The sequence below is a fragment of the Branchiostoma floridae genome, chromosome 2 (assembly GCF_000003815.2).
Source record: "Branchiostoma floridae strain S238N-H82 chromosome 2, Bfl_VNyyK, whole genome shotgun sequence".
NCBI lineage: Eukaryota > Metazoa > Chordata > Leptocardii > Amphioxiformes > Branchiostomatidae > Branchiostoma > Branchiostoma floridae.
The window spans coordinates 3,295,678-3,321,166 of NC_049980.1; the positions used below are offsets into that span (position 1 = coordinate 3,295,678).

Consider the following 25,489-nt stretch of genomic DNA (forward strand, 5'->3'; position numbering starts at 1 on the left):
GCCAAAGACTTGAATTTCCTGGCTAAAACCCCCCATTTTTTTTATATCGACCTTTAGAATTAGAAGTTTTTCCTTGCCATTTTCAGGCCCCTTGTGCTTCTCTTCACTATCACCATCAAGTCTAGTCTTTCACTTTTTTCTTCACTGAATCTTAGACAAACATAAAACTATTGCAGTAATAGAAAAAGGAAGCCAGAACTCACTCTCCCCCTCGACTGCTGAGCGATCGATGGCCCCGTCGCCCTGCCCCCCGCCGACCGCCCCTGCCAGGTGGTCCATGCTGGAGGCTGTAGAGAGCACCCCCGGGGTGGAGGAGGGGGTGGTGCTGGCCGAGCTCAGCGGACTGGCGGCCTTGTTGGTGGAGGGGGTGGCGGTGGTGGCTGCTGGGAGGGACTGTGGCGGCATGGCGTCCACCAGGAGGGCACGCACGTCTTCAGCCTGGTGAAAAGTAAAAATTCATCACTCTCAAGGAGAACTTACACAGTAACCATTTCTTTTAGTTGACACCATACTATCAAGGAGCTCCAGCAAAATATCTTGATCACCAGAAAGTTACCGAATTTCAAAATGTACAGTCAACCACATTTGTGCTTAAAATCTTCCTGCAGTTACTTTGAAAGTTTGAATGCAGTGACCTGCGAAGATTTAAAAAGTTGATTGAGAGGATATCATACATATTGCTGCAGAAAATGTCCTCTCATGCAGACTTTTCAAGCAAAATTTTTCCTGTGGTGTGATTCCTGCTTTACAAGAGAAATAAACTTTACAAAGAGTATCTATTTTTAATAATGGCGGGTGGTCCAATAAAGGTGTTTTCCCTTTAAATTTGGGTCTGAGCATTACATAACACTGCTGTTTCTCAAAATTTTCTCTCTGTAACGTTTTATTGCTGTCAATTAAAAAAGTAATTAGCAGATACACAATATGCTCTTGTTGGCAAACTTTCTAACTCTTAAGACAAACCAATTACTCACTCACTCACTATCTATCCAGTTTAGCGTCCGTTGTTCCCCGTCTTACAAGGGTTGGACATTGCGGGATGTCGTTCAGGTCAAATTGTATAACCCATTCCCATTTACATGGTATGAGGAGGTAACTATAGTAAGTTATAAGAATGGTACTTACTGTGGCCAGGTCGAGTGGTGTTTGCCCCTCTTGGTTCTTCATGGTAGGGTCTGCACCATGGGCCAGCTGGAGATGTGACAACAGCAATACATCAACAGTTATGACATGGAGAGATTCCAGACTCTAGTTCAATACAAGTATTAACATATGATTCCTATACTCAATTCCACCAATTTTGCATTACCTAAGATTTAGGAGACAGCCTTTAGATTAATGATAGAAGAAACATGCTTGAAGTATAATGTAAAACAGCTCAGGAAATACATGCTTATTGGATATGGGTTTATAAAAGGTGTTTATTTTCATGATTAAACACAATGGATACTGTAAATCTAAGGCAATGTTGATTTAATCACATGGATGAAAACTTGCCTTCATTGTGAAATCTAAGTGGTCAGGAAGGTTGAACATATGACTAAATACACAAGAGTATACTGGACAACAGATTTTTTTTTATTTCTTCTTTGTTCAAAAACTTTTTTTTTACTTGGAAACACTTTTTTTACTTGGAAAGAGTGGAAAATTGATGCGCATATGGATGTCACCTACCTAATCAAATCAACACGGCCTAATACATGAATCATAAGACCTTCTAACCACAATATCATGATAATGTCATGTCATGATAATCAGTCTTGACAACAGGAGTAAAACATGAAGAACTCACCAGCAGTGCACAGAGTTGAGTTCTGCCCTTCTGTGCGGCCTCGTGGAGCGGGGTGAAGTTCCAGCGGTCCGTGGCGTTCACACAGGTCCCGTACTTGATAAGTAGCTGGGCAATCTCAACGTGCTAGGAACAGAAATAAAACATACTCTTCTAAAAAGAAAGTCTGCAACCTGATACTTTTCATGTAGCCAGTAGTAGTGCAATATGGTTCAAGTTTCTAGCCAAGCAGTCAGCCTCTAATCATCCTGAGAATAGTGTTCTGTTCATCATTTTCATATTTCATTAGACATTTTTCAAGAAGTGAATGATAGCAAAGTACCACTACGCTAGTTGAAAATAAGCGCAGTGGTCTTCATTTTAGCATGGTGGTCTCAAATTATAGCGTAGTGGCCTGTTAAACTAAAAGTGCACTAGCTTGAACCCTGACTGAGCCATAGCTGGTTTCTGCAGTGCTTACCCCGTACGATGAAGCGTTGTGTAGCGGGATGAGTCCACCCTTGTCTTGTGCGTTGACATCCGCTCCATTCTCCAGGAGGAACTCAGCAACCTCCACATTGTTGTAACCAGCTGTGGCATAGAGATAGAAGAATACCAATTAATTTCAGCAAAAGTACTGGATGCACATCTAGCACTTTGGTTATCTTCTACCTTTAACTGTAGGGACTATTCCTTTTTAAATTGCATTTAGTTTTACCACATTTCTGGAAGGATTGACATAACAGGTGACCATCATGTTAGGGTGTCAACCCGGAGACCAGAGTGTAAGATTTGAACCACTCACACCAGGAGGAACCCTACTCTTTTTGATAAGTATGGCGGGTTCTTTAATGCGCTCGAGGTGTGGCTCTCCCAAACATGGGACCTCCATTCAATGTCCTATCTGAGGGATGTCCCTAACTGAAGCTAGGTACTAATTTTCTCCCGAGTGAAGTAGAGAAAGTCGTGCAAAGTGCCTTTCCCAAGGGCAGAACATCAGGACACAACATCAGGGCACAGTTTTGAACCCTGGACCTCTTTGGGTCAAACACCTTACTGATTGCCCCACACGATACCACTCTTACTAATTCTAATAGCAGGGGCCTCAGTTAAAAATGACATTGATGTGAGACAAGCAGACGTGTTGAGAACTGACCAGCTAAGTGAAGTGGTGTGGAGTTCCGCCCCTGAGTGTCCCGACAGTTGATGTTCTCTGGTGTGGCCAGTTTCTGGACCCGGGCCAGGTTGCCCTTCTTGGCTGCGTCCAGAAGGGCGGCATCACCTGAAGCAAGAAGAAAAGAACCTTAACAATGTGTTCCTTGTATAACTATTAGTACATGTACTAAGCCTTCCTATCTAAACAAAAGTGTAGTATGATCAATGATCAGCAAATGCAGAACACATGTATGGTCCATCCCATAACACTTTTGACTGTACTACTGGGCATTTAGAGGAAAAATCTGACCTCTATAAGGTTTTTTGGGATTTGTAGTGCATGTAAGCATTTGTAAGCATGGAAACAACCATAAAAGTTAAATACTGCTTCTGACATTGGATTTTAGAGGAACAAGCTCCAGGGCTAATCATTTTGGGAAATGTCCATGAAATGAAGATAAACTACAACTTGGGGGCCAACTATAAAACTTGACCTTCATTTTCCCAGCCCCACAATATCACAAAGGTTCACCTTCAACCTCTTGAGGTATGCTGGCAACAAACAGACACCCTAATGAACAAACCTAAAAACATAACCTTCTTGGGTAGGTAAAACGTGAGGGAATGCCACACTTTCTGACAGTGCAAATTGGATATGGACTCCAATGCAAGCGATGCTACTGTAGAAAGTGTGTTACACCATGCCAGTGTTCTAACCTCTGAGTAGGTCCTGTATATCCGTGTCCCCGTCCCGTACCAGGTCCAGTGGGGTGTTTCCATCTCGGTTCTTCTTGTTGGGGTCAGCACCATGCTAAATACAGGGACAGGTACAGAGTACGTCAATGAGGGTTAGACATCCAGGTTATAAAATAAAAACCAGCGTGCAAAATATCCACTTGCACACTTGCACATTGCAACCCCTTTTTGCTTGGTTCAACTTACCTCTAAACTCAGGTTGCACAGGGTGCAAATCAGATTTTGAGCCTCATAACTCGATTTTGTTGTCAAGTTACTTGAAAGAAATAAATGGGCCGAGGCATCTCCGTTTCATATCAGCCAAACATGTCTGTACCTTTTTCCCCCCAGAAATTAGTGATGTGATGTAGGTGGTGCAACTTGAAATTCAGTTGTGCAACCTAGTTTTTGCCCCAGGTTGCACACTGTGCAACCTGGCTCAGAAAAGTATTTTGAACACTGAAAACGGTCTGATATTTTAGGTAGCATCCACTACGGTACCCATTCAGTGACATTCAGTGACACTTCTAACCGTTTCCAAAATCATATCCAGTTTTTTTTACAGATACAGTGTTTACAACTCTTCATGTATTTTAATTCTAACAGCAGGGCATCTCCGCTGAGGGAGTTCTTTACTTGACCTCAGGACAGTTTCAGTTCGTACAGTCTTCGTCGGGAAGCCCCATACAGGGCATCTAGAAGTAAAACCAAGAGACACGAACTGTCATTTGCACCCCGTTCTCTAAGATTATTGTACCACAATGCTAGTTAATCAGTAAAGATGGTTAATTCTATTATGTCTAGATTTTAATTCGATTGCTGTCGAATTTTAAAAGTTGTATTTATGCATTTAACTCAATTGTATCAGTGACAAGCTATTCTGTGACTGATGGCGCATTTCATGTGTATTTTGTTTCTCATACTGAATATCACATGCCGAGTCAATCAGAAATAAAGCTGAATCTGAAGTATCCATTCTCTGGTTACAGACGCACCAAGAAATGAAGAAAATATTGGCAGTGGAGGATTCAAAATTCATTAATGAGAATAGGGTATTTAAGGCTATGTTGATTTGATTCTAAGACTGACATCAACGCGCACATCAGTTTTTTGCTGTTTCCTATAGTACAGTATGCCTCACGACAACACAACAGACTGAATTGGACGTTGCTATAAATGGCCTGGAAAGACAGAAGAGCGCTTCGTATTATAAACGATGATCGTACCTTCAGGAGCAGTTTGCAGATCTCGTACTTGCCCTTGGCTGCTGCTTCGTGGAGAGGTGTAAACTTCCACAGGTCTGCCACGTTCACCACGGCACCGTGCTGTTATCAAACGCACCAATTAATTAATTAACTTCTGGTTTTTTTTTTACACTTGAAAGAAAACTTCCGAAGATGGAAACAGACCCATAAGACGAAAACATGCACCAACATGTACATGTATATTCAATCCCTGAAACTGTCTGCACATGTACTCAAGTAGAGTGCCATGATCGCATTTTCTTTGAAAACTTACTATGTCTTAAGGCAAGACTTGCTTCCTACTGGCTGTTTCTACACTGATGCATTAATATCAAGCGCGGCTAAGCCCTGGTAAAAACAAAAGTAAGGCTGGAAGGTTCACCTTGAGGAGCAGCTCACAGACTTCATAATGGCCATAGGAACAGGCATTATGGAGAGGCACTAGTCCACTGTAGTAACAAAAAACATAGTTATCTCCAACTATTCAAAGTTATCAAGAATAGACAGATATAAAAGTACAGGAAAAGAATCCATGGCATGTATCCATGCATTCTTTGGAAGCACTGGTATAAAAATGATAATTAATTGGACACCCTACTTTTAAGCAAGACGCCCAAAGATCCAGGGAGCAGATCCTCTTACATGCATAACATTTCGATAGACCAGGCATGCTACTAGGTCACTTGGCCTGTCTGACAGTTATGTTAGTCGAAGCTGTTTAATTGCACACCCCATTTGCCAGAGTATTTTGTGCAATTATCCGGATGGTGCAACAAAGCGAAGTTATCCAGCTAGACCGGACCAACATGGGATTTGGGAATTCTGTGCAATTAACAGAAGTGTGCAATTATCTGTAGTGCAATTAACTGGCTTCTACTGTATTCCACAAAATTTGGACCCCTATGATATAATACTAGCTAAAAGCCTGAAGAGAAGATAGTAACATATAAATAAAGTTGAAGAATAACGCCCAATAACATGAGACTGACCCTTTGTCCTTGGCGTGCACGTCGGCGCCATGTTGGAGGAGGTACTCCACCACGGCCACACGGTTGTAGCCTGCGGCAAAGTGCAGCGGCGTGGAGTGTCTGCCGTTCACGTCCCGACAGTTGACGGTGTGGGGGTTACACAGGACCTACAAAAGGATAAAAAATAGGGCAGACTTTTTACTCCATAAATCTCTTCATGCGTACTGGTCTATTAACTATAATGTACAGTCTTTGACTGAATAACCTAGCTAAACAGCATATACAACAGTAACAACACATTCATCAATTAATTATTTATCTCTACAACTGGATAAAAACTTTTTTTTGTTGTCATCCACTAGCGGAGATTGTATTGTATTTTAATATTGTTTACCCGGATGTCTAACCTTCATAAATGCTTGCATCAGGGCTCTAACCAGCGTCCGTTTTTCCGTCAATTGACAGAAATCTGCTGCGTGTGACGGAAAAAATTTAAAACCAATCCGTCAACCTTGACGGACAAAAATCTGATAAAAACTCCTTGGTGGAAGCAACAGGCCGCTTGGGGACGCCATCCACGGCCGTAAAAGCCACATACTGTTTGTTTTGCTATTGTTATGATTGTTGACAATGTGTGTCGGCGCCCTTTCGCATACGATAATCTCATTAAAACCCGTTTTTCAAGGTCTCAGTTCAGTCTCTCTTTGACTCCTGGAATAGTGTTTTCGTGGCAATGGGAATTGGCTGACGGAAAAAAATTTCGAGTTGGCTAGAGCCCTGGCTTGCATCATTAAGGCTTGCTATGTAATCCGTATGAAAATGCTAGATATATGTTTAATGTGTTTGGAAAGGTTCTTACAGTACTTCATCTCGTTCTGATAACTTGCAGGTATTGCTGCAAAAGTTTCTTTGCATTACTTGTAGTCTTTCCTTACTATTACTAACCAGTGCACGCATTAACTTTAAATTTGCATCATTGAGGAAAATTTTTTTTTACCCTCTGTAATACATGTACATTTGGGGTCTGCGGAGGACATCGTCCATAGAATTTACCTGCTCTGAGTGACAGAGTGAATTGGTGGCTTGACCTACCTTTACAGCTTCCAAGTCTCCAGCCTTGGCAGCCTCCAGTAGCTGGTCACACTCATCTGCTGGGCCACTGGGAGGGTCCTCTGTGGACAGGCAAGGAGGACATGGTCAACATGTGGTCAAGGAGACAACAAGAGAATGGAAGATCTAACCCCTATTAAATATTTTGAGATGATGTTAGTTTTGTTTTGTAATATCATTGTATAGCCCTGGCCATCACTGCTGCTAGTGATCCTCCCCTTCCCTTCTTGCCTTCATCAATCCCAGCTCCCTCCTACTGATATTAGTGATCTTCCCCTTCCCTTCTTCTCTTCATCAATCTCAGCTCCCTCCCACTGATATTAGTGATCTTCCCCTTCCCTTCTTCTCTTTATCAATCCCAGCTCCCTCCCACTGGATGTTAGTGATCCCCCCCTTCTCTTCTTCCCTTCATCAATCCCAGCTCCCTCCCACTGATATTAGTGATCCTTCCCTTCCCTTCTTCCCTTCATCATTGATCAATCCCAGCTCCCTCCCACTGATGTTAGTGATCCTTCCCTTCCCTTCTTCCCTTCATCATTGATCAATCCCAGCTCCCTCCCACTGATGTTAGTGATCCTCCCCTTCCCTTCATCATTGATCAATCCCAGCTCCCTCCCACTGATGTTAGTGATCTTCCCCTTCCCTTCTTCCCTTCATCATTGATCAATCCCAGCTCCCTCCCACTGATGTTAGTGATCCTCCCCTTCCCTTCATCATTGATCAATCCCAGCTCCCTCCCACTGATGTTAGTGATCCTCCCCTTCCCTTCTTCCCTTCATCATTGATCAATCCCAGCTCCCTCCCACTGATATTAGTGATCCTTCCCTTCCCTTCTTCCCTTCATTGATCAATCCCAGCTCCCTCCCACTGATGTTAGTGATCCTCCCCTTCCCTTCTTCCCTACATCATTGATCAATCCCAGCTCCCTCCCACTGATGTTAGTGATCCTCCCCTTCCCTTCTTCCCTTCATCATTGATCAATCCCAGCTCCCTCCCACTGATATTAGTGATCCTTCCCTTCCCTTCTTCCCTTCATCATTGATCAATCCCAGCTCCCTCCCACTGATGTTAGTGATCCTCCCCTTCCCTTCTTCCCTTCATCATTGATCAATCCCAGCTCCCTCCCACTGATGTTAGTGATCCTTCCCTTCCCTTCTTCCCTTCATTGATCAATCCCAGCTCCCTCCCACTGATGTTAGTGATCCTTCCCTTCCCTTCTTCCCTTCATTGATCAATCCCAGCTCCCTCCCACTGATGTTAGTGATCCTCCCCTTCCCTTCTTCCCTTCATCATTGATCAATCCCAGCTCCCTCCCACTGATGTTAGTGATCCTTCCCTTCCCTTCTTCCCTTCATTGATCAATCCCAGCTCCCTCCCACTGATGTAAGTGATCCTCCCCTTCACTTCTTCCCTTCATCATTGATCAATCCCAGCTCCCTCTCACTGATGTTAGTGATCCTCCCCTTCCCTTCTTCCCGTCATCAATCCCAGCCCCCGTCCACTGCTGGTAGTGATCCTCCCCTTTCCTTAATCAACCCCAGATCCCTCCCACGGATGTTAGAGATCCTCCCCTTATTTCCTTCATCAATCCCAGCTCCCTCCAAATGAGGTTAGTGATCCTCCCCTTCTGAACTGAATTCCTGACAAGCTTTCCACCTGGCAGCTGCAGATACACCTGAAGCACCTGCCGGCACACCACTTCCCAACAGGTGACTCATGAACATAGAGACTAACACACAGTTTCACCTTGTAACCAATGACATGGACATGTACATGTGACTGGTTGCCCCACCCCATTACAGGTGTCTGGCAGGTGGCTCCAGGTGTCTGGCAGGTGGCTCCAGGTGACCTACCATGTAACATCTGCTGCACGGCTTCTGTGGCCATCTGCGCTGCGGTGACCCCCTGCAGGGACACGATGCTGGGGTCCACTCCGAAGCTGAGCAGCAGCCTGCAGGCCTGGACATGTCCGGAGTGGGCACCCCTGTGGAGGGCAGTCTGGCCCAAACTGTCCAGGGCATTCACCTAGAATAACAAAATAGTCACTTCGTCTTACAATGTCTCCTATTGGACATCTAAAATTATCTTCATTCATAGTTAGCGTAAAAAAGACCAGTTTCTTCCAGATAACTTCAGTGTCAATAACGAAAGACAGTGGATACTACCTGAAACGTCTGACCATTTCCAAAATCATATCCAGTTGCTTGAGTAACTTCTTTTTGGCAAATCACTCACTCACTCTGTTAGGTTCCTTTGAAGTGACCAAACCACCCCTTAAAATTTCCCTGTGCCCATTGATGAATTAGACTGGCAAAGGGGTGGGTACTGGTATGATGTACCAGAGTTTAAAACTGTTTTTTCTTGGTGAACTGGTCCGAGAAATAAAGGGACTGAAAAAAATCAGTAGACCAGACTTTGCTACTACTACTGCTACTGCTACGACTACTTTCAAGATCATTTTGAAGAGTATGAAGAAATGACTTACTTTTGCACCATGTTTCAACAGGACCTCCATCACGTCTATGTAACACTTGTCTGTGGCCACATGGAGGGGGGTCAGGAACCTGAAATAACAAGAGATCAAAAATCTCATAACTCTGGGGGATACTCAGAGTTTCTGTGCATTTTTAAATGTACGTATTGGAAAATGCAGAAATACTTCCCCACAGCCGTTTGTGTGCCAGTAATGTTACCAAGAAAGTCCATATCTACATGGCTAATATGCTGATGCAGTTATAAGCTCTGAGTGGTTCATGACAGAAGAACAAGAACAATCTGCATAAACAATACTCTCACCTCTCAAATAGAAGTACCCCCTGGAATAAAAGTACCCCCCGGACAAATCTTCAAAATCTAATAAAAGTACCCCCTGGAATAAAAGTACCCCCCGGAAAAATACCAAATTGACATGTAAACTGCCCATGCTACTTCAGTCCAAGAGAAGATGATAAGCAGGTAGGCTCTTTTTATTTATTTATGCCTCAGTACCATGTCAGTTAATTGTATCAATAATGAACAGAATAATTCCTATGTTATTGCACATATCAAGGAGGTTAACCTCCTTGCACATATTTTCTTTATCTGAGTGTCACACCATCAACAAAGATCAAAATAAAAGTAAAAAAAATGAATGAAACTAAAAATTGAAGAAATAAAAAAAGAAGTTTATTTTATAATCATTGTTACAAAATAACATTTTGAAGAAACATTCCAACTTAGAATACCTTATTCACCACTTGTGCTATTTTCAATGTTGCAGAAACCAAGGAGGTCATAGACACTGCCCCCTATCGAAATGTAATGGTACTGCAGAAAATATATAATTCTCTCGCGCATTACCGCGAGATTCGGCGTGAGTTGATGAATCCAACATGGCGGATGTTTTCGAGCCGATTGAACGCTGTGCTTTGTTTTGGAAGAATTTTTTCGTTGCTGGAACATTAAAACAAGTTGACTACGGATGAAAAATAGTGGAAAAGTATTGGTAACATTTTAATTTGTTTGGTTGGTGGTTAATTTCTGTGTTTTGATAGAGAATTTACGGAAGTAAGTGACTGTGTGTGTAGCATGTGACCTCGATGTTTTCGTCTTTGTTCAGCGCAAATTTCAAGATTTTTGGAAGGTTAAAGATGGTCTAAAATGAAAAGGATATATTTTTTACGAGTCCAGTACCGAATCACATGTGTTCCGGTATTTTTGGACCTGCACCGAAACGTTTTTGCAAGTCCAGAACCGGTCATCCCTTGTTATGTTTGGGCAAGGACGTTACATCAACGTCCTTGGTTTGGGTCATAGCGCTAGCGGCAGGGAAATCCGCGCTGCCTCGTCCGAAAAATATTGAATTTTAAGCAAAAGTACCGCGGAAATATGGGCAGAAAATACCAGACTTTCAATATTTTTGGGGTCCCTGGTTAGTAAAGAAAGCCCCAATTTGAAAAAAAAAAATAAACGTACCGTCTAAAATAAGGACGTACCGGGTGGATTTTGAGGCCGAAAAAAATAAACGTACCGGTACGTTTATTTGAGAGGTGAGAGTATCTTTCTCCCTATTGGGGAAAACATCATAACTATGCATACGAACTGTCCAGAAGCCTACTTACTCTTTGTTCTTGTCGTTCAGGTTGGCGCCTTTCCTGATCAGGAGCTCTGTGATTTGTCGCCTCTTCGGGTAGGGGGACAGGGCTGCCGAGTGCTGGCCAATCACAACAAAGATTTCATATAAGAAACACTTGTTTACTTCAAAACAAAAGCAATGCAATTCTTAGGTAGCAGGACTTACATAAAGTAAATCTGTATTGAGAAAATCTTGCAGTAAATTTTTTTGACCAATGCAGAATTTCTCTCCTGACGAATCCATAGCTTTGAGGCAGTGCAGTTCTTTAGTAAACTGGTAGGGGGCATTCCTCAGCTGCCTACAAATCGTAGGTGATACTAGCCATTTAACACTTGGCAAACTGACCCCAGAGAGAGGCTAGGGCTGTGATCTGATCTAATTATGAACCCAGGATTTTACTTACACCACCTCTATAAAGCCATCAATTGTATGCATCACCTGCGCGATGCTGGAACTGACATGAGGAAAATTTAGCCTTGAAGGTAGACTTTTCTACAGGAGTGCTATTCTCTAGTTGTTACTATGATCTGATGGCTCCAGTTTTCAACGGCATTGACAATATCGGGGGAAACTGAAACCATCGAAAGATATGAAATTTTCAGTACAAAAAAGGGGCCATAGTGAAGCCTGCTATTTGTACATTGATGGACAAATTTTGAACATGTCAGAATCTATTTTCCTCCATAGGACATTTCCTAATGGCTAATTTTACCTAGGATTTACCTGCGATTTACCATGATTGACAATGACCTACAACATTCGCGACTACGGCTTTATATACTCAAACTGGTGCACCCAAATTTCCCAAAATGCATGACATAAGGTGCTACGCGAAAGACATCTCCATCATGGTAAATTGTACAATGTAATGTATGTGACTGAGGCTTACTATACTTACCAAAGCAGTGTCATGGGTATATGGGTGCTTGAAGTTGACGATGTCCAGTTGAAGATGTTTCTTCACCTTGGCCATGTCCGTCTGACGGGCTCCATCAAGAAGGCAGTGGCCTTTGAACTCATCTGTCAATCATATCAACAACGTGCAAGGTTATGTTACAGTGGAACATCAGAACAAATATTTGCTTCTATTTTCCCAACCACTACAAAACTGCACTTAAGGTCTCATTGATGAGTTTCTTCTTCCCATAGACTTCTATGTTATAATTCGTGGTTTAAATGGGCGTGTTCATAATGAAGCTCCATGAAATTTCAGCAGATTTTTCATTCTATGTCGAGCACATTTACCCTATATCGTGGGGAAAAATTGCCAACGTAAACTATACGTAGGAACTTTTTTTATAGCAATTACAAACAACGATTAGTCAATCCCCACAAAAGGCACTTTTTCGCTGCTAGCGTACAACCGCACCACTCAGAACCCACAACTGTGTACCTCCGACCTAGCCCGCGGCTGCAAAACTTTACCTGCTAATTTCTTCAGTTACAAACAAGCTTTCACCAATCTAACTTTTGAGATCAGTTCCGCTGGCTAAAAGGGAATTTCTCACCGCTAAAAACACGCGTCCGTGCAGCCGTTTATTTTTTGGCTAGGATCTCTTTTAGGGTACCCACTCGGAGTAATACATCAATGAGACCTAAAGGCTAAGTTGAAAAATGAGACTGTGCACACAAAAAATTAAGCTGTTTGAAAAGGTTTTCAGGACTATAATAAGCTACACTAAATACTGGAATGTCTATATTATTGCAGTTAGGCCATGTTGAATTAATTATATGGATGACATCCTCTGGAAACTCCAAAGCTGATGCAAGCATGAAAATGAAAAATAAAAGGTGGCCAAAAGTAAAAGTTTCCTTCATTATGAAATCTAAGTGGTCAGGAAGGTTGAACAAATGACCAAACACAGTATGTTATGTCAAACAATAGATTCTTCTTTTTACTTCTTTAACATCTTTGACCTTGGAATTAACACTGGCATTCAGTGACATTAGTACACCAGTCCTTTTCTGATATTTTCTATGCAATATACAGCATATATTTGCTCATTCTGTATGCATGATTTATGTATGGTTGAAAACTTTTTTCCTCAGAAATGGACAAAAACTGATGCGTGCATGGATGTCATCCATATAATCAAGTCAACATGGCCTTGTGAACCTCTTGTGAACTCATTGTACAAGAAAAGAAGACATTGTAAATATTGCAACTATTGGAACACACACCAGGGTTGGACAAGTTTTCTGAAATTCGCTTGTCCTATCGGGCAAGTACACAGAAAATTAACTTGCCTGAATTAACTCTTCACTTGTCCGGACATTCAAATGACATTTGAAGTTTTTTTCAATTCCATCTATGAAATAATTTCAATATTGACTCTATTTTTCAGTGTTGACCAATGCTTGATGCTACTAGTATGAATGTGAAAGGTGATAAGTATATCAAAATCTCTCTCATGGAAAAATCTTACTTGCCCGATCGGACAAATGGAGTAGGACATGTACTTGTCCGATCAGCACTTTCCCTTGCCCTGGACAATCGGGCTAGTGGTTACTTACAGGATAGCTTCTCCTGTAGTTCTGGTGTTGAAGCCACGTCGATGGCACTCTTGGAATGACAGTTGAGCAGCGTCGGGTCCGCACCATGGGCCAACAGGAGAGAACACACCTCGATCCTGTCAAACATCAGGTCAGACTCATCGTTAGACTGACAATAGACCGATCCCACTTTCCATCAACTTAGTCAAAACGTTTAAAGCATGAATATTTGATGAACATGTAGCCACTTTCTTAATGGCCGGACCCCTTATTACATTTATATCATTGGTTGAACTTCTATGCATCATACACATTTACTTTTAAATCAGTAAAGCTAACACCATAATGCAATGCAGATTATAATCTAAGACTTTCAAAATTGCCTTCACCAAGAGGTTTATGTTTTTGGCAGCGTCTTTGTGTGTGTGTGACTGTCTATATACAAGATAAAGACTAGGAAAAATGATTGTGTTTCCTACATCAGTCCTTGTCTCACATTTTCAGCCGAGTCCTTGAAAAAATATGTTCGGTAGGGACTTTGGCCCAAACTCTAGTGATTTAATACACAAAGTAAAACTGAAATACAAGAGGACACTTCTATTTTCAGTGTCAAACTTTAATTTTGGTTACAAATCTGTGGATACTATGGAAAATCTAAACTTTACCTAACCAACACCAAGTTTGATTGGGGCTTACCTCACATTTTTAGCCGACTCCGTCAGCCTTGTTCACGGAATGGAACAATTTGGGGTAAGTCCCAATCAAACTTGGTGTTGGTTAGGTTAAGTTTAGTTTTCCATAGTCATTTACCAACACAGATGAATTTTCATGCTAAGAATCTGTGTTAGATAGGACAATAAACAAGTTACCTAGACTTGGATGCTGCTTCGTGTAGCGGAGTGAACTGCCACAGGTCCATGGCGTTGACGCTGGCACCGTGTTTGAGCAGCAGCTCCGTCACCTCGAAGTGTCCGTAGGAGCAGGCGTTGTGCAGCGGCACCAGCCCGCCCTTGTCCTTGGCGTGCACGTCCGCGCCGTGCTGTAGTATCAGCTGGACGATCCGCACACGGTTGTACCCCGCAGCCAGGTGGAGAGGGGTGGACTGGAACGGGATGGAACCATCAGTACAGGGCTCTAGCCAGCTCAAAATTTTTTTCCGTCAGCCAATTCCAATTGTCGTGAAAACCGCGAAAATTCATTTTCCCTATGACACTACAAAGTAGTAAATGTTGCCATTGATACCTTGAAAAACGGGTTTTGATGAGATTAACATATGCGAAAGAGCACCGACACACATTGTCAACAAGCATAACAATAGCAAAACAAACAGTGTGTGGCTTTTACGGCCGTGGACGGCGTCCCCAAGCCGCCTGTAGCTTCCACCAGGGATTTTTGTCCGTCAAGGTTGACGGATTGGTTTTAAAATTTTTCTGTCAGACGTAGCAAATTTCCGTCAATTGACGGAAAAATGGACGCTGGCTAGAGCCCTGCATCAGTATACCAAGTACATATGCAAGTTTGTGCATGTATCATTGGTGTGGTACAAGTACTTGTACTCTTAGACCAAACTTATACCAATGCAAGTTGGTTTTATCCAACGTTACCTGACATTAGAATAAGATTACACAAACCAAGACTAATATCTGTCCTTGCAAGGTAAACGAAAATAACCCTGAATAAAAAATACAAGCCTTATTTTGTTCATTAAGGTTAGACATTCAGGTAAACAATTAGCGGTCGTAGAAATGCAAAGAACAATTAACTTTAAGACAATTCCATCTGTATACTGCTGACTGTTTTTATGTTGTTGTCTTAGCGTAAGAACTATCCAAAGATGATTTGTATATGAGTTAGATTTGCATCCATTACAAGTTTGTGACTTTGACAGGTTCGACTGTTTTTCCAGATAGATGTACTTGTACTGAGTTGTTCTACCACTTCATTCTAGTGATGAAGATTGTACTACTTGTAGGTTTGTATCAGTATTGTAGGTTTGTATCAGTACTGTAGGTTTGTATCAGTATTGTAGGTTTGTATCAGTACTGTAGGTTTGTATCAATTGTAGGTTTGTATCAGTACTGTAGGTTTGCATCAGTATTGTAGGTTTGCATCAGTATTGTAGAGATGCCCTACCTTTCTCCCATCACTAGCATGACAGTTGACATTCAAAGGTGTCAGTAGAGCCATCAACTTGTCTTCATTTCCACTCCTGAAAAAATACAACAGTAACATGTTTACCCTAATGTTTAACACACACAACGACATGCTTCCCATTGGCTTTATTAACAACCTCTACCATTTCTTCAAAGGTTTTGCCAGTAAGACAATAAATGAGAGTTGACATCAAACCAACCTTGCTGCTTCCAGCAGTTCGTCCTTCTTGTAATCACCTGTAAACAGAACACAAACAACAATTCATCAGGCTTTCTTGCTTGAATGCAATAGAACACATTATTGATGAAAATGTATTACAAGAACTACATGTAGACAGTGCAGAAAGTTTTCCCTGTAGTCTTTTGTCATGCTACTCACACCCAATACTATACCAATATGCTTGCCTAAGTATTATGTGCGAGTAAAAAAAAACTGCTCATATTCAAAACAACAGCTAATATCTGACCTAAGCTCCAATTGGCTACTAACAGAAGAAGAAAGAAAAAGGACACACCAGCTACAACAATATGTTTTGAGTAAAACTAAAAGTATACTTCTGGAAGACTCAAAATAGGTATGGGCCCTGCCATTCACAAATTGGAAAATACTGGTATGGACACTGGCCAAGTTAAATCCTACCTGTCAGAACAGTCTTGGCCGAAGGTTCCGCCAAGTCCAGCGCCGTTTTCCCGTCAGTGTTACGGATGGAGGGATCGGCACCGTTTTGAAGCAGGACTGGAAAAATATGACAATTGTTACGATATTACTTACATACCTTGACTAGGGTTCCACAACCTCATACCTTCACTAGGTATTTTTGCAAAAGTGCTATAATTATGCGATGAAGTTCAGATTCTTTTGGCCCACAGGGTGAAGTTTTTGTCCACTCCTACAAGTATTTTCTCACTGATGATACAATTAAGTTCCTTATTGCAGAAAATTGGGTATAGCTCTTCCACAACTAAAAATATACCACAAAGAGTAGTAGTGACAGCAGGGAACATATCAATGTCCTGGATTCCACGCAAATCACTACTAGTATTGACCTAACAGCTCCTATTCAGATTCTACTTCTATACTCACGTCAGACTATACTATATTGTACATTTCAATTTAATGGTATTTCAGTACAAATTATGCAAATCAGACCATCATTTGCATAATCAACATCTACTGATGTTCACCTTGACTTCTGCTTGGAGATTATGCAAATACACCAAACCAGTTGGAGATTATACAAAGACACCAAACCAGTTGGAGATAATGCAAATACACCAAAACCAGTTGGAGATTATGCAAATGCACCAAAGATAGAAGGTAGTACTGACCAATGCAAACATCTATCTTGCCCTTGATGGCGGCCTCGTGAAGCGGGGTGTAGTTCCAGTTGTCGCGGGCGTTGGGATCGGCGCCGTTCCTCAACAGCAAGGTCACGACCTCCGCATGTCCGAAGGAGCAGGCGTTGTGGAGCGGGATGAGCCCGCCGTCGTCGCGAGCGTGGACGTTGGCGCCGTTCTGAAGCAGGTGTTCCACAACGTCTTTCCTACCAAAACCTGCAGGGATGGAGTTCATGATCACATTAGGGAAGATATCCAATCGCCTTGATACTGTAAATGCACCTAATTAGTAAGTTTGTGAGGATTTAATTTCAAGGTAGTGGGGAAAAGGACTGTTTGCGGTGGTTTTAAGTTTGCGGGAGCACCATTTTAGTTTTTATGTAAAACTATACGTGACAGCAATGTTTTCATCCATACAGTAGACTAGGGCTGTCTCCAGCTTCTAATTTTTTCTGTCCCTCTTTTCTGTTTGGGAGCCCATGAATTTAATTTTCTCTGTGTCCTTTTGAGACAAGGAAAATACATCATCAATTTCATGTCATGAAGTTGGCATTTTTTTAACTGGGTGATGTTTATCTGTCCCGACAGGCAAATTTCCATCCTGGGACGGAGGGATGGGTCCCGAAAACAGTCTTGCTGTATGTAGACTGCCCCAGATCTGAAATAACCAGGGTTCTAAACTTCTAACTAGAGTATTTTAACATGACAACCACACAATAATTTACGACGACCAAGATAAATGAGAACCACAATTTTTAACTGGCTACTAGCGTAGTGCTATTTTTCTAGTAATCTAGTAGACTTGTGGGACAATGTCTCATCAATGTGAGAAATGTTGATATGACCCTCCAAACTGACCGAAATATCCAATAAGATGTAATTTGTATGTGGTGTGAACAGATCAAGTTTTTTTATTCATTTTACCTTAAGACTGATGGGTGGCCCCTACAACTTAGTACAAGACAGCTGATTTTCAAGGGGCCCACCGTTCCCTTATGGGAACCGTTAAATGTGTGAACTTTTTACATCTACATTTTGAAAATCTCCTCACCATAGAACTGTAATGGCTAGGATCCCCCTTCCACACCCTCCTAAGAGGAAGGCATGATTTTTTTGACTGGGGAATACATAATTTTTTTTGACTGGGAAAGATTGGTGGATGATCATCGGAAAGAAAGTCAATTTCAATATCCAATCGACATTTTTATGACTTAACTTTGAGATGATATAGAGCAAGTTGTCTGAATGCTACGCAAGGAATATTTATATCAAGTTGTAAATGTACCATATCACATATAAATTTTCTTTCAATGTTCTGAGGCTTAAAAGCTACTAACTGAAACCACACAAATGAAGTGCGCAACTGCCTAACACCAAATACGGCTTCAGACAGACATATAATTTGGCCTTGCTGGGACTTTCCGGTGAATTATATTTTTTAGAGGGGACTTTCCACAAACGTGATTGTCTAGAAATTCGACATAATTTAATGAACAGTCTGACATATGGAGAATGCAATGATTTGCCACTTGGATCGCCCAGTATAATAACTAGCGATGGGAAATCACGATCCCCCCTCCCCAATGGCTTGAAACATCCCCAAAACAGCGACTTTTTTCTTCACCAAACGACGAACAAACCAAAACCTCCATCTTTCTCTCCAACCAAAACACACATACCTGCGGCGAAATGGAGCGGCGTAGACTTCCTCCCTGCCGTGTCCCGCGCGTTCACGTTCTGCGGGGTGATGAGCTTCTTCACTCTGGCCACGTCGCCGTTCCTACAGGCTTCAAATAACTCTCTACAGCCGCTACTTTCGTCGCAATGTCCCCGATCCAACACAACAGCAGCTCGCCTCCCCGCCATCTTTTCTCTACCAGCTGCCAGTCACGACCCCACAGCACCCCACGCTCTTAAGGCCATGAAAATACCTATGCACAAACTATTCTTGTAAAGTAAAAAAATCCTACTAGAAAGATTAATAAGACATTTTATGAAATTACATGTTCTTAATAATTCTATATATCATTAAAATTGCAATTCTGTACTTAATATCAAAGTCATCAGGCATTTTATGATGAAGTTTATGGGGTCGCCAAGAAAGCTCTCGTCTACGAAATCTCGCGAGATCTTTTTCACTTCGTATTGCATTGTGGGAAAATGGCGGCAAATGGAAGAAAGTGAGTCGTGCAGATGATTTTGTAAAAAGAAGAAAGAAGTTTCTGTGCGTGTTTGTTAATATTTGGCACTTCATAATGGATGACCTGGACATAGAAGAGGGCAGTGATGAAGAGGTGGAACAGATGACAGCGGCTGAAGCCTTGGCTATGGTAGAAAAGGTAAAACACAAGAGCAACAGAGCCTTTTTGGACTGTGGCAAAAATATCATGTTTTGGTTCAAACAATTTCTCTTATAAAGTACGTTCACGTTTCCAAGTATCAATGTACAGTGACAGAAGTTGTGGGTGGAGGCGTCAGACTGTTGAACAGTACAATGTACAGACGACACGTTCTTTAGAATTAGAGTTGAGTATATATGCTACGGCCGCGTGGCGCGTTGGTCACCCGATCCCTCGATCTCGGAAGTTAAGCAACGCGACGGTCCGGACAGTGCTTGGATGGGAGACCCCCAACCAAGGACGTCCGGATTGCTGTAGCCTCACGAAGTTTCCACGAAATCGTCTTCCGGGAGGGACGTAAAACGGGGGTCCCGTGCTCGAGGAGGTGCCTCGACCACGTTAAACAGCCTCATTACTCATACTGGGTACCTACTGGCTGGCAAAATACACCAGATGATTATTATTATTATAATACATAGGGGGGGGGGGTCTTTAAAATTCAATGTAAACTACAGTAAAGCATTGTTGGGACCCCTTTCAGACCCTCTCTATAATTATGCTGGGATAGTGATTTCTGTGCTTGCCAGAAGCTGCAGTATTTCAGTATTTTGAAAGCTGACCATCCTAAACTATTCCACCCCCGTCTTCCACCTACTGTCCCATACCCACAACTGGGGCGTATTGAGGTCACTTGAGTGTCGCTGAACGGCAGCTTGCGCCAGTGTCGCAAGTGTCTGTCACAGTCATATTGAGGTCACCTGAGTTAGTGCCAAATGGCAGCCACTCCAGACCCTTGCGATTTAGCCCTGCTCATTCAAGTTATTGTAAGCTCCTCGCAAATCAGCCCCTGGCTGCCAAGAGAGGGGAATCGGCCCACTGAATAATCATAAATTTTCCTGTATGTTTTGGAAATCAAAATGCCAGGGGCCAGGTGAAATAGTGAAAGTTTGTGAATTACTTTAAATGCATTTAAGTTTGCGGGGATTTAATTTCGCAGTAGCTTGAAAAAGGACTTTTCGCATTGGTTTTAAGTTCGCGCTAGCACCATGCACTGTAGTCTCTTACTGCCGTGGAAAAATGTTTGCGGTGGTTTGAAGTTTGCGGTGATGCGGCCTTCGCGAAAGTTTCTGCATTTACAGTATTCTGAATGTGTATTATCTACTGTTGTTGTTTCTCTCTAGGCCTGGCTAAATGAGAAGTTTTCCCCTGAACTGTTACCACACAAACAGGACCTGGTGGACGTCATGTTGGACCAGCTCAATGGCATGGTGAGTGCTTGGTGATACCTTTAATTTTTACGTCCATGAAATTACATGGAGGTTATATTTTGACTAGCGTTTGTGTGTGTGTCTGTGTGTGAACAAGATAACTCAAGAAGGCTGGGTGGATTGGTTTCATACTTGGTGTATTGGTAGGATGCAATTTGAAAGCTGGAAACGATGAGATTTTGGGCCCCCTAGTGGCTTCCCTTGTTGCTGCAGCACAACTTCTGATTTTGCTATCTCGTGTTCTGAACCAGCCATGGTCACGATTTTTCGGTGTTGGATAGCTCTTGTGCTCGGGAAGAAGGGACATAAATTTGGGCCCCCTAGCGGCTAGTTTCATTTACCAATGACACCAATGGAAATCTGTATAGGCAATAAGGTAAAGATAGGCAAGTTCGGTGTGTCATAATCTCATCCGTGAACATTCCAGGTCATAAAACAAACTCCCCACAGACAGCAACCCACTATCTGAAGTGTCCAGAAAGTCTGATTTTAAAAAAATTCTGACTGCCAGAAGTTACTGCAGTTCTCAAGAATGCTACCATCTTGGTTTCTGATGATGTCAATTTAGGGACTTACCACTTCAAATTAGAGGTCTGCCTAGGCCTAGAAAATAGACCAAAACTGTATTTTTTTTTACCAAATCTGAAAGTCTGTATGCTGCACTGTCTCATCAATGTGAAATTTCTCTTACATTATCCGTGAAAAGGGCTGCTACCAGTCTGGAATGGGATAAAATGCTGTATAGACTCAAACTGGGCCTTCTGCGACTGCTTGAATAAGTGGTCATTGCCCTTGACACATTATTTTCATGCAGATGTACTGTATGAAAAATTAATACTGACCTCCAGGCTTTTAGCTAGGATTTTATAATAGGGAGTCCAAACTTATTGGTGAGTCGCGGTAAGTGACTATTGTAGAGGGGTCTGGGGGTATCCACCTTCCATGGTGCAGAGTTTTTGATGATTTTAAGTTAAAAGAGTGCATTCTAAGGCATCCCAAGAGGCAAAAATACTGTTCCAGAGGTCACAGTAGAAGACTATGATCACAGATGACCTGGTATCCCTGGTCAATCAGACTTTCATGCTTGTCAGACGATTTTCTCCCCAGCGTAAGGGCGTCCAGGGGCATCAAATTTCTTGTTATTCTAAGAAAAGTGCGTCCAGATGACGCTTTGACGCATACCTGGCTAAAAGCCTGCTGACCTCGTATTACCGAGTACAATGTACTAGTAATTCTCACCATTTTGCTTCAGCAAGAGAACATCAGCAGAGCAAAGAAGGGAGATCTAAAAGCTAGCATCCATAAAATGGAGGTAAGACAAACAGAACAGTTAAAGGTTAGTTTTAGATACTTTGTGTTTAAACATTTTATTCTCCCCCAACTAACAGCTTCGGTGGTAGGTTTAGAACTAAGAATGAAGGCTTCTAGAGCTACTGTAACATATTGTAGCAATGTAAAGATACACATTGTTGTCACTTGATGTGTTTGAATGTACAACAGCTCAGATGTATGAGGTCTCTGAACTCTTGTTCCTTTTAGATTGACAGAATCAGATATGTGCTGGCCAGCTACCTGAGGATACGGCTGGAAAAGGTAGAGTCAACTTCTCTCCTGTTAAACGAAGTCTGGATATTAAAATTTTTTGAAATTTCCAAAACATTTTTGAGGTGCAGAGTTTTAGAGAATTTTAAATTAAAATGGTGAATCCTAAGGTATCCAAAGGGGCAAAATTACTTTAAGAGAGATAAGTTGATTTGAAGACGCTGACCACAAGTGACCTAGTAGCATCCCTGGTCAATCAAAATGTTATGCTTATCAGAGGATCTGCTCCCCTGTGTAAGGGCATCTTTTGCCTCCAATTTCTTGTTATTTTTAGAACAGTGATGCATACCTGGCTAAAAGCCTGGACGTACAAGTTTTTTTTTTTTTCAGCATCTATGATGACTTCAAAGATTAAGTGTACTAAAGTAGCCAAGCTTTTTCACCATTTAAAGAAAAATGATTTTGAAGAATTTAATTTTCACTATCCATAGAAATGTGATTGATGACTGGTTTTTGTTATGATTCCAGATTGAGAAGTTTGTTCACCACTTGTTAGAAGAAGAGGCTGAACTAGGAGAAGATGTCCCCTCCAGAATGTCACCAGAAGAACTACAACATGCTAAAAAGTAAGCCTGCTCTCTTGTCTATTGTTTTGTTTGTCTGAACTTGTTTTGTTTATCTATTCATGAGAAGAACCAGGCAAAAACACATCGCTTTAGTTTAAGTCTCTCAAAGCAGGTCAGATTTGGAGCCGTACTTGTGTCTGGTGGTAGGTTGTTCCAGACATTTGGTCCACGGCAGGGCTCTAGCCAGCTTGAAATTTTTTTCCGTCAGCCAATTCCCATTGTCGCGAAACCGCAAAAATTAAGTTAGAAAGACGGAACTGAGACCTTGAAAAACGGTTTTTTAAGGAGATTATCGTATGCGAAAGGGTGCCGACACACACTGTCAATAATCATAATAATAGCAAAACAAACAATGTGTGGCTTTTACGACCGTGGACAGCGTCCCCAAGCCGCCTGTAGCTTCCACCAAGAATTTCTGTCCGTCAAGGTTGACGGATTGGTTAAAAAAAAATTTCCGTCACACGTAGCAAATGTCCGTCAATGGACGAAAAAACGGACGCTGGCTAGAGCCCTGGTCCACGGTAGGATTACGATCATCTGAAGGTTGTGATATACAAGTTATACAGGTGGCATTTTGGCATGGTGTTTGGCCTAGAGCATAGGCCTTTTGGTCTGAGAGTGTCTGCCTGTGGCCTACCTACAAAATTGTAAAAGAAACTCTGGTCCATGAACTTAGGTCTGTAGACTCTGTACCCTTTTTGTTGTTTTCTGCCCTCATATTTTACAATGTGATTTGATATATAATTTTATGTATCACACATATGTATGAATTATATTGTCAACCCTGTCTATAGCGGCCACTCAAGGGACTGGAGAAATATGGCCACTATAGACAGGTGGCCACTATAGAGAAAATGTTGATCAATTGACCATGAGCAAGCTACACATGATTTCAGTTCCCACTAATCTTTCTCACCAAGTAACATTGTCTTGATCAGTAAATTCACCGACAAAGACTTGCACTTTAATGCTCAAGGCATGCATACCTTCTGCTACCGCCAAAATGACCCTGTCAGGAACTCCAAATCCTCGCAAACTACAATTTCAAACTCGGTGCAGGGTGACATAAGGCTGCAGTATGGTTGCAATAAGCAGTGTTTCTTTATCTGCGGGACCGTAAATCGTGTGGCCGTGGCCGCATTGGACAGGTGGCCGCTAAGCCTATTTCTTAATCATTACGAATCCAAGGGACCAACAAAAAGTGGCCACTATGGCCAGGTGTCTGCTATGCAAAGTTGGCCGCTAATACAGGTTTGACTGTACTACATTACTAGTATTTATTATTATGACATCTGATGCAAAATATTGTTTTACTCTAGTTTTGCAGCAAACATGGAAACTCTATTCAATGACGTTGTACTAAGACACATGCCTCGCAACCTGAAGAAACTGGAAGGGTCCAAAGTTGGTATGTGTACTTTTTTGACACATTTTCTGTATTTTTGTTGGTGTTCTGTTGAAACATTGCCTTTGTAACATTAAGCCCCACCATCGATTCCTGGGAGCCAGGTGACTGTTTCTACTCACCCCTTGTGATTCAGTGATCCCCACACTGGGAATCAAACCCAGGCCCTCCAGCTCACCAAACCATCACCATAACTGTGTGGCCAAAAGGTCCGGACCATTTAGACTTGTCAGTTAAGGGCACTTGAACCCAACTGTTACACCATGACAGGATAGTCACCACTGTGTCTGACTATGCTGTTATGGACAGTATTTGTGGTATGAGAAGAGTTGAAAGTTTTCATTGGTTGAAGAGAACATTGCAACATCACCAAGTCCAATCAAATCCTGACATTCAGTTTGAAAAAGAATGTTAGGATTTGATTGGATGGGTATGCTGTACATGCATGTGTGGATTGACTCTACTGTTGATGTTGCAGCTGCAAGTCCCAACAAGGACAGCTACGTGTTTCTCCAGGTGCAGGAGCAGGTGGATCAGGTGATGGTGGACACAGCTGGGGATCAAGGGTAAGGCACCTGTGCTACAATGTTTCTTGCCTTGGCATTTTGCTTACAATCAATGGTTTAACATCCTTGTTACCTCCATAAAAAATGGAGGTACAGTTCTTCTTATTTCATGTTGAGGATTCTGTAGTTTTCACTCTGCATGTTTGTGTCCTTTTGTTGTTGTTTTCTAGGTGGAAGATCGTTGTTGATATGAGGGAGTACTCATTGATGTAGATTTAGGTCCCCTAGCAGTTTGCTGTGGAACCACAGTGCTTTATTTTAGTATCTAAAACCCCTTTGGTAGAGTAATATGGTCTAAGTTAAAGGCACTAGATGTGGTTGTTTGCTGGAAGGTCAACGACCTGTTTATGGTTACTGACTGTTTTTCTCTGATAAATTGAATGTGCCATGCTGCTTTCAGTTCTTTGGTATGAAGATAGCTTGATCAAAATTACATGTGTAAAATTACATGTGTATGTACATAACTTAATATGAATAAATCTTAAACCCCAGTGCAGTCCAAGATAGGACATGATTGTGATATTTATAATTCTTTTAATGTTAAAATGATGGTAATGTTGTGTGTGTTTATTACAGGGATGAAGCTATAGATCTGGAGAAGGGCTCCCAACACATCATGCGGTACAGAGTGGTGGCACCACTGATAAACAATGATGCCGTCACCC

At 41.9% G+C, this 25,489-nt stretch overlaps 2 protein-coding genes across 2 annotated transcripts; one reads left to right on the forward strand and one right to left on the reverse strand.

The window, feature by feature from the left end:
- Positions 1–121: 121 nt before the first annotated feature.
- LOC118410620 (poly [ADP-ribose] polymerase tankyrase-1-like) lies at positions 122–18,985 on the reverse strand. The gene is made up of 22 exons (XM_035812403.1): positions 18,758–18,985; positions 17,070–17,294; positions 16,381–16,476; positions 15,941–15,977; positions 15,721–15,796; positions 14,457–14,689; positions 13,609–13,724; positions 11,993–12,114; positions 11,081–11,172; positions 9,466–9,544; positions 8,834–9,005; positions 6,963–7,042; positions 5,892–6,037; positions 5,285–5,351; positions 4,885–4,983; positions 3,641–3,734; positions 2,925–3,050; positions 2,250–2,359; positions 1,793–1,915; positions 1,126–1,191; positions 204–438; positions 122–144 (listed from the first exon to the last, which is right to left on the reverse strand). The coding sequence occupies exons 1-22, from the start codon at positions 18,942–18,944 to the stop codon at positions 122–124; spliced, it is 2,604 nt and encodes an 867-aa protein (XP_035668296.1). The 5' UTR covers positions 18,945–18,985.
- Positions 18,986–19,220: 235 nt separating this feature from the next.
- Positions 19,221–25,489, forward strand: LOC118404736 (DNA replication complex GINS protein SLD5-like; the record flags this gene model as incomplete). The annotated part of the gene is given in 8 exon segments (XM_035804014.1): positions 19,221–19,417; positions 20,599–20,685; positions 21,938–21,997; positions 22,225–22,278; positions 22,756–22,853; positions 24,173–24,261; positions 24,737–24,824; positions 25,401–25,489. Coding segments are annotated over 8 exon segments (649 nt in total), but the record flags the coding sequence as incomplete, so codon positions are not given.

Bases quoted from the DNA above. Each gene is read 5' to 3' on its own strand.
- LOC118410620 (XM_035812403.1), bottom strand. From the start codon at position 18,944: ATGGCGGGGAGGCGAGCTGCTGTTGTGTTGGATCGGGGACATTGCGAC. The intron at 14,690-15,720 runs GTAGGGCATCTC...ATCCCGTTCCAG, and splicing joins ATGCTAGTGATGGGAGAAAG to TCCACCCCTCTCCACCTGGC. The intron at 145-203 runs GTGAGTTCTGGC...TCTAAGATTCAG, and splicing joins CTCAGCAGTCGAGGGGGAGA to TGAAGAAAAAAGTGAAAGAC.